The sequence below is a fragment of the Pan paniscus genome, chromosome 19 (assembly GCF_029289425.2).
Source record: "Pan paniscus chromosome 19, NHGRI_mPanPan1-v2.0_pri, whole genome shotgun sequence".
Taxonomy (NCBI): domain Eukaryota; kingdom Metazoa; phylum Chordata; class Mammalia; order Primates; family Hominidae; genus Pan; species Pan paniscus.
Window position 1 is genome coordinate 99,187,731 of NC_073268.2, and position 8,798 is coordinate 99,196,528.

General features: G+C 55.9%; 1 protein-coding gene across 1 annotated transcript in view; it reads right to left on the reverse strand.

The window, feature by feature from the left end:
- The window catches only part of WDR45B (WD repeat domain 45B), a 34,178-nt gene extending 33,765 nt beyond the window's left edge, over positions 1 to 413 (reverse strand). The window contains exon 1 of the mRNA XM_055101063.2: positions 116 to 413. Coding sequence (XP_054957038.1) covers positions 116 to 182 — 67 coding nt within the window. The 5' untranslated portion in view covers positions 183 to 413. The remainder of the gene's footprint in view (positions 1 to 115) is intronic.
- Positions 414 to 8,798: the final 8,385 nt, after the last annotated feature.

Sequence of the window (8,798 nt, forward strand, 5' to 3'; positions counted from 1 at the left end):
CCCGGGTGGAAGGCCTGGCCGGAAAGGGGCGCCCAGGACAGGCCTGAGAGTCGGGGACCCCTGCGGGAAGGCCCGGCAGGGCAAGGCGACAGGGCCGCGCCTCGCGCCTCCTCACCGTGGTCCTGGTTGAAGCCGGCGTAGAGCAGCCCGTTGCCGTGAGGGTTACACGGCAGGAGGTTCATGGCGCCGCCGTGCTGGGTCGCCGCTCCTCAGTGCTGCATGCCTCTCGCTGGGGACGGCGGCCTGGTCCCTTCGGGCCGGCGCTGAGGCCGCCGCGGCCGGAAGTGCCGGACGTACGTGCGTGCGTGCTGGATGTGCGTGCGCGCGCCCGCGCCCCACCAGGGAGCCTATGGAGCGCCGAGCGCATCTAACCGAAGCGAGGCGAGACGAGGCGAGGCAGGGCGGGGAGGGGCGGGGAGGGGCGGGGAGGGGCGGGGCGGGGAGGGGTGGGGCGGGGCGAGGCGAGGAAAGGCGGGGAGAGGCAGGGCGGGCGGGGCGGGATGAGGCGGGGAGAGGCGGGGAGAGGCGTGGCGGGGAGGAGGGGGAGGGGGGCGGAGGCGGGGAGGGGCCAGGCGGGAGCGCAGAGCACGTTCGCGGGAGGGTCTGGCCTTGTCATGCGCGGGGTCGCCGCGGGAAGGAGGATGGCCCGTTGAGGGCTTGGCACGGATACCTGACGGTCGGAGGAAGGGGGGAGAGCCGGTAAAGGAGGCTGACCCAAAACTGAGGCCCGGTGCATCATCCCTCATGAGAGGCAAGCCCAGAAGCGCCACAATACTAGGGCCCCCCTTCAGGAGACAGAGACCCCCAGGACACAGAGGGCCCCCAAGTCACTCAGCCCCCCCAGGACACGCAGCTCCTGCAGGACACAGAGGGTGCCCAAGACACACAGTCCCCAGGACAGAGACCCCCCAGGACACAGAGGACCCCCAAGACACACAGCCCCCCCGGGACACAGAAACCCCCCCAGGACACAGCCCCCCTAAGACACACAGCCTCCCCCAGTACACAGAGTCCTTTCCAGGGCACATATTCCCCCCAGAAAACACACAGCTCCTCAGGACACAGAGGTCCCGCTAAGACACACAGCCCCCCCAGGACACACACACCGCCAGGACACAGAGACCTTCCCAGGACACAGGGACCTTCCCAGGACACATAGCCCCCCAGAGGACACACAGCCCCCCCAAGACACAGCCCACAGAGGACACAACCCCTTAGTACCCCGCCTAAAGGACAGGTGGCCCTCACACAGCACAGCCCCCGCAGGACTCCGGGACCCTCAGGTCACATTGCTCACAGGGCACAGTTCTCCTCAACTCTTAGGGTCAGGCTGCTGGGGGCATCCTGGTCACAGAGCTTTGTCCCTGGGCTTGGCTTATGCAGTGGATGGCTGTGGAGGCCTGAGTGCTGGCCCTCGTGTCTCTTGCCCAGGGAGTCCTCTCCACTCCCCCTCCTCACTTTCCTGTCCCCTCCTAGGCTCTCCCTGTTCCCTGGCAGCACACCTGATCTCCTAGGAGGTCCTGACACTGTCCCCTGGCAGCCACCTGCCTCCACCCCTGTCTGTCATCCTCATCCCACCCTCGCCACTTGCCTGACCTGGTGCTGACCTCTCAGCCATGGGGAGGAAGGAGCTGGACTGTAAGCTGAGATTACTGGCCCACTCGGGCCAGGCGGTCCCTGCATCGTGGGCATTGAACACCTCGATTCCCATACGAGAGGGGCTCCTCCCTGAGAGTGACCAGGAGCCTTCCGATGGTGGAGCGAGTTGGGCTGCCCAGGCTGTGACGAGGGCTCAGGGGCCCAGGTCCAAATCACAGAGCTGGGGCGAGACCTAAGTGTGGTCCAGGGGCTCAGCACCCTCTTCCCTGATAGGGCACTGGGTTCTCCTCTGTGCACACGTACCGGTACCTGCTGTGAGAAGTGTCACGTCGGGGAAGGAGAGAGGCGTGGGTAAGGGGCATTTCCCTTCATTTCTCTGCTTGCCACCCTTGGGGCCTCCTTCAGTTCACATTTTACTCAGTCTCCCGGTGGCTGTACAGCCGGGGGCGGGGGCATGTGTGGACATCCGCACACAGCGCTGGTTGTATCCTAACCAGGAAACTCAAAGCAGCCTTGCCCACCACAGTGGGTTGAATGGTGGCCCCTCTAAAGATATGTCGTGGGGGGCTGAGGAGGGAGGATGGCTTGAGCCCAGGAGATTGAGGCTGAGGCTGCACTGAACTGAGATTGTGCCACTATACTCCAGCCTGGGCAACACAGCAAGACTCTGTCTCAAAAAAAACAAACAAAAAAGATAGGTCCACCCAGAACCTGAGAATAGGGGCTTCTTTAGGTAAAGAATCATTGCAGAAGTAATTAAGGATCTCGAGATAAGATCATCCTGGATTTGGGGTGGGCCTTAAAGCTGATGACCGGCACCCTTGGAAGAGACAGGAAGGGAGGAGATACAGGGGACAGGAGATACAGGGGACGGCAGCCAGTGGGACTGGAGTGCTCAGCCCTAAGTCAGCAAGTGCAGGAATCGTGGGGCCACCAGGAGCCGGGAGAGGCATGAACGGTTCTTCCCCAGAGCCTCCGAGCCTGGGAAGGAACACAGGCTGTTGTCCAAGCCACCAGCCTGTGGGGCTTTGTTCCAGCAGCTCCAGGAATCCCGCCGTCCACTGATAGCTCAGAGGTCTCCACGTGGAAGACCTGAAGTGTGACTCGGAGTGAGGGACACGGCTCATCTCGCCCACCCTTCTCCAAGGCAGGCAGAAAGCAGAGTCTCACCTCTGGGGGTGCAGAGAATAGAAATTATACACACACACACACACACACACACATATATGTATTTATATATATATGTATATATCTCCTGGGCTCAGGTGATCCTCCCACCTCAGCCTCCTGAGTAGCTGGAACTACAGGTACACACCACTATGCCAGCTTAATTTTTTGTATTTTTAGTGGAGACAGGGTTTCATCATGTTGCCCAGGCTGGTCTTGAACTCCTAGGCTCAAAGGATATGCCTGCCTCAGCCTCCCAAAGTGCTGGGATTACAGGTGTGAGCCGCTGTACCTGGCCTAACGATGTATTGTTTAAAGATACAACATATTTGGACACACATAAACATAAAGAAAACCAGGAGGATGGTTTGCACAGAATTGGAGATGGTGGTTACTGCTCGGGGCAAGAGAAGAATCTACAGTAGGCCGGGCGCGGTGGCTCACTCCTGTAATCCCAGCACTTTGGGAGGCCAAGGCGGGCTGATTGCCTGAGGTCAGCAGTTTGAGACCAGCCTGGCTAACACAGTGAAACCCCATCTCTACTAAAAATAGAAAAATTATCTGGGCGTGGTGGCAGGCTCCTGTAGTCTCAGTTACTCGGGAGGCTGAGCCAGGAGAATCGCTTGAACCCGGGAGGCGGAGGCTGCAGTGAGCTGAGATCGCACCACCGCACTCCAGCCTGGGTGACAAGAGCGAGACTGTCTCAACAACAACAAAAAAAGAATCTGCAACAGGGGAAGGGTGTGTGGTTGACCCTGAAGAACAGCCCCCAACGACACCCCCATCCCCGTGCTCAGAGCTTGTGCATGTGTTGCTGTATATGGCAGCAGGGACTTTGCAGATGTGACTACCTCAAGGACCTTGAGATGGGGAGGTTAACCTGGATGATCCAGGCGGAATCACGAGGGTCCTTACAGGAAAGAGGGAAGGGGGTCGCTGAGAGAGACCTGGATGATCCAGGCGGGCCCCACATGGAATCACGAGGGTCCTTACAGGAAAGAGGGAAGAGAGTCGTTGAGAGAGAGGGCTGTGGTGTGACCACAGAGGCAGACTGGAGGGACGCAGCTGGGAGCCCAGGAATGCTGCTGTCTAGAGGCTCAGGAGGCCGGAGATTGACTCTCCCTGGAGATTCCAGAAGGAACCAGCCCTACAGACACCTTTATTTTAGCCCATTCCTCCAGAACTGTAAGAAAATAAATGTGTGTTCCTTTAAGTCACTAACTTTGTGATAGTTTGTGTTAGACTGAAGAATGGCCCTCAAAGATACCAGGTTGTCATCTCTGGAACCTTTAAATGTGTTATTCCTGGCTGGGCACAGTGACTCACACCTGTAATCCCAGCACTTTGGGAGGCTGGGGTGGGTGGATCATAAGGTCAGGAGTTCAAGACCAGCCTGACCAACATGGCAAAAACCTGTCTCTACTAAAAATACAAAAATTAACCGGGCGTGGTGGCAGACAGACACCTGTAATCCCAGCTACTTGGGAGGCTAAGGCAGGAGAATCGCTTGAACCCGGAAGGCAGAGGTTGCAGTGAGCAGAGATCGGGCCATTGCACTCCAGCCTCGGCGAGAGACAGACTCCGTCTCAAAAAAAAATTAATAAAATAAAGAAGGTATTCTCTTACTTTGGAAAAAGGGTCTCTGCAGATTTGATAAAGCAAGAGGCCCTGAGACAGGAAGACTGTCCCGAATTGTCTGGATGTCCCCAAGTGCCATCACATGCTTCTTCAGGCAGAGGAAGGATTGATGAACAGAAAACACCACATGGGGACGGAGACGGAGACTGCAGTGATGTGGCCACAGGCCAAGGAATGCCCGGGGCCCCCAGAAGCTGGAAGAGGCTGGAAGGACCCTGCCAGAGCCTCCAGAGGGTACCACGCCTTGATCTCAGCCCAGTGATGCTGATTTTGGACTTGGACTCCAGAACAGTGACAGAACACACTTGTGTTGTTTCAGGCCCCCGGGCTGTGGTAGTTTATTACAGCAACAGTAACACACCTTGAAACCCGCGCCGAGGGCTTGGCAGGTAAGACTCTACTCCTTCTGCTTCAGCTGCTGTGTGTTGGGCACACAGGTGTTGATATTCATAGCAGTACTACTGTTCATTCACACAGACACACATGAACTGTTACATGAAGGATCCATTTCACAAATAGAACCATTAGAGGACCTTTTAAGAAACCCATCTCCCTTATCCCCTTTCTGTAGTGGAATGTGGAGCAATGTTAAGATTTCAGCCTGGACACTCTGGAACCTTTAATCCTCACGCCTGGAATCCCAGCACTTTGGGAGGCTGAGGTGGGAGGATCACTTGAGCCCAGGAGTTTGAGACCAGCCTGGGCAACTTATGAAGACCCTGTCGCCAAAAAAACAAACAAACAAACAAAAAAGCCAGGTGTGATGGTGCACACCTGCAGTCAGCTACTCCAGAGGGCGAGGTGGGAGGACCGCTGAGCCCAGGATTCAAGGCTGCAGTGAGCTGGGATTGCGCCGCTGCACTCCAGCCTGAGCAACAGAGTGAGACCCTGTCTCTAAAAGAAAGAAAGGAAAACATTCAAGGCAAGGAATCAAGAAACCAGCAGATGGTGGCGATTCGCTTTGAGCAACACACGGAGTCTTCCTCCAGCTGAACTGGAAGGTCAGCGTCTGCCCGGTCAAAGGCATGGAGACCGGTATGCCTGCCTCTCACCGTGGCCCACACGGCGATCTTCCTGTCACCTCAAAGGGCACCAAGGAAGAGCAAGGCAGCCCCTGGGCACCAGCGAGGCTCTGGAAGGCTCCTGTTGGACCTGGCCCCACGGACAAGGCCGCCCCGTGACGAGGGGGCAGGACAAGAAAGAGCAAGGCAGCCCCTGAGCATGCACAGCGAGGCCCTGGGAGGCTCCTGTTGGACCTGGCCCCGCGGACAAGGCCGCCCTGTGACGAGGGGGCAGGACAAGAGCAGGGTCCCCTCTGCACACAGGTGGGAGCAGTGCCCACCTCCCCGACGACCAACACTCCCCATCCTGCTGGATGTGAGTGACTGCCACTTTTTACCAATGACGCCTTGCACCTTGCTCCACTTTTCTCACCTTCTAGATAAGAATTATTAAGATAGTAAGTCCCGGAGTCACCCCTGCTTCCTGACAGCATCGAACAGGGTGCAGCAGTTGCCGTGAATGTTCCCTAAAACCTCCACGAAGCTGCGCAAATCCCGCCCATCCTCCCTGACTCCCCAGCACCCTCTCGATGGTCGGGGGCTTGGTGCTGCAGCAAGTCAGGGGCGTTCACGGTGGCCTTTGGCTAACAGCCTTGACAGCACCTCTGGGCTGCTGGGAAGTAGCCGGTCACCTCACCTAGAAGAGGGTGAAGGCTGGAGCAACAGAACTGCTTTGGGACTAGGTAGAGTTTGGAATCCCTCTCCACAGTGGCTCAGGGCCTCTGTGCTCCAGCAGGGTTTGCTGTCATCATGGGAATGTAGAGGAGAAAAACCAGTATCAGCTCGAGTTCAGCACTGCGGCAGGGTAGGGACAGTGGTTTTATTTTTATTTGAGATGGAGCCTCACTCTGTCACTCAGGCTGGAGTGCAGTGGTGCAATCTCAGCTGACTGCAACCTCCACCTCCCAGGTCCAAGCAATTTTCATGCCTCAGCCTCCTTAGTAGCTGGGACTGTAGACGTGCACCACCACGCCCGGCTAGTGGTTTGTATTTTTAGTAGAGACGGGGTTTCATCATGTTGCCCAGGCTGGTCTTGAACTCCTAAGCTCAGGCAATCCGCCTGCCTCAGCCTCCCAAAGTGTTAGGATTACAGACATGAGCCACCGCGCCCTGCCAGGACAGTGGTTTTAAAAGGCAGGTGCCAGCCTTTCTTAAGAGAAGAAAGGTGTGTAAGAATCTGTAGATCTAAAGCAACAGGCCACACCTCTGAACATGACAAGAAAATGACAAAGTTTCTCTAAGGTTTAATTTATATTTATGTTTTTTGTATATTCACCACCCAAACACACAGTCTTCTACTTAGTCCGGTCTGTATTAGGTTTCGTCTGTTTTTGTTCTGCCTTGGTTTGCTGTAGCACTTTCTGCCGTGAGCGTAACTCACTTCCTTGTAGGAGTTTCCTGAGGCTGCCATAACAATCGCCACAAACCTGGTGACTTAAATAACAAATATTTATTTTCTCGTAGCTCTGGAAGCCGGAAGTCCAAAACCAATAACTTGGCAGGGCTGTGCTCCCTCTGGGAGATCTCGGGGAGCCTCCTTGCTACATGTTCCGCTTCTGGGGACTTCTGGTGGTGTTTCCCTGGAGGGCCAAGGCCTCCGGGCGGCCCGTGCATTCGGTGAACACCTCCAAAGAGCTCTGAGTCACAAAGCCTTGGGAAACTTTATTTTATTCCTTCTAGGACATTATCAGTAGTCCCGAGGAGACATCAATTACAAAACAAGAAAAAGGAAGGAAGAGAAAAATACAGGTTTGGCCTGGTTTAATGTTGCAATGGGAGGATCCATTTCCTTACCCTTCACCATCACCGAGCTGGGAACGGAGGGAGAAGAGGCCCCTCAACGTGGGTTTCTTCAGCGTGGACTCTCCTTTCTGTGCATCTCAGTGTCCTTGTGTTTGCAGCTGGGAGGTTGGCCCTGTCGTTCTCACCCCACCTGTGGCACAGCAGAGAGAAGGGTGCAGAGGTCTTCGCAGTGTGTCTGCACAAGGCTGGCCACCCTCTCCAGACACTGTCCCCTCAGGGTTCACCTTCTGTCCACAGACCACACCCCTGCCTCCCCATGGACTTTGTCCCCGTGGCTGCCGTGCCCAGGTGGCCAGACACCCCCAAGCCTGGGTCCACCCGCAGGGACCAGTGCTCCTCTCTCCTGTCTGGGCCTCAGTTCCACCATCTCTGAATACAGGCTTTGCCCCTGATTCTAGGGTCCCTTAAATTTCTTTTCTTTTTTTTTTTTAGATGGAGTTTCACTTGTCGCCCAGGCTGGGGTGCAGTGGTACGATCTCGGCTCACTGCAACCCCTGCCTCCCAGGTTCAAGTGATTCTCCTGCTTCAGCCTCCTGAGTAGCTGGGATTACAGGTGTGCGCTGCCATGCCAAGCCAATTTTTGTAATTTTATTAGAGATGGGGTTTCATCACGTTGGCCAGACTGGTCTTGAACTCCTGACCTCTGATCCGGCTGCCTCGGCCTCCTGAAGTGCTGGGATTACAGGTGTGAGCCATCACACCCAGCCGGGTCCCTTAAGTTTCTAAGAATCTACAGATCATCAGCAGGAACTAGGAACATCTGGGTATTTTCTCGCTTCGTTTTTTTGGTTTAGTCCCTCATTTGCAACCCCCAGCCACAGAGAAACGTTCAACAGCGTGACCAGGGAAGAGAGCGGCCCTGGAGGTCTTTGCGGTCAGCCCTGCTCTGAGGCAGTCGGGGTCAGGGGCTACATCTTCATGGGGAATTCCTGACAGCCCCTCGGAGCTCCTCACCGAGGCTCAGGAGCACGGCTCTGATTTCTCAGACAGGCACATGCCTGGGTGCCAGCTTTTAACTCTCCGCTCTCTCCTCCTCTGCACTTCTGTTCCGGAAAAGGAATCCTTTCTCAACAGGCGACAACAGTTCAAGGATTCAGCCTTGTTGCCAGAGTCGTGTATTAGCTCCGATATGTGATTTCTACACCAGGCAGTGGCACAGTGAAGTAAAGGGCTATAAGAAATACACAAAATCTGGCCGGGCGCAGTGGCTCATGCCTGTAATCCCAGCACTTTGGGAGGCCGAGGTGGGTGGATCACCTGAGGTTAGGAGTTCAACACCAGCCTGACCAACATGGTGAAACCCCATCTCTACTAAAAATACAAAAATAAGCCGGGCGTGGTGGTGCACCTCTGTAATCCCAGCTACTCGGGAGGCTGAGGCAGGAGAATCGCTTGAACCTGGGAGGCGGAGGTTGTGGTGAGCCCAGATCGTGCCATTGTACTGCATCCTGGGCAACAAGAGCGAAACTCTGTCTCAAAAATAAATAAATAAATACAAAATTCGAAAGAACCGGCCGCCAACTCTACCAA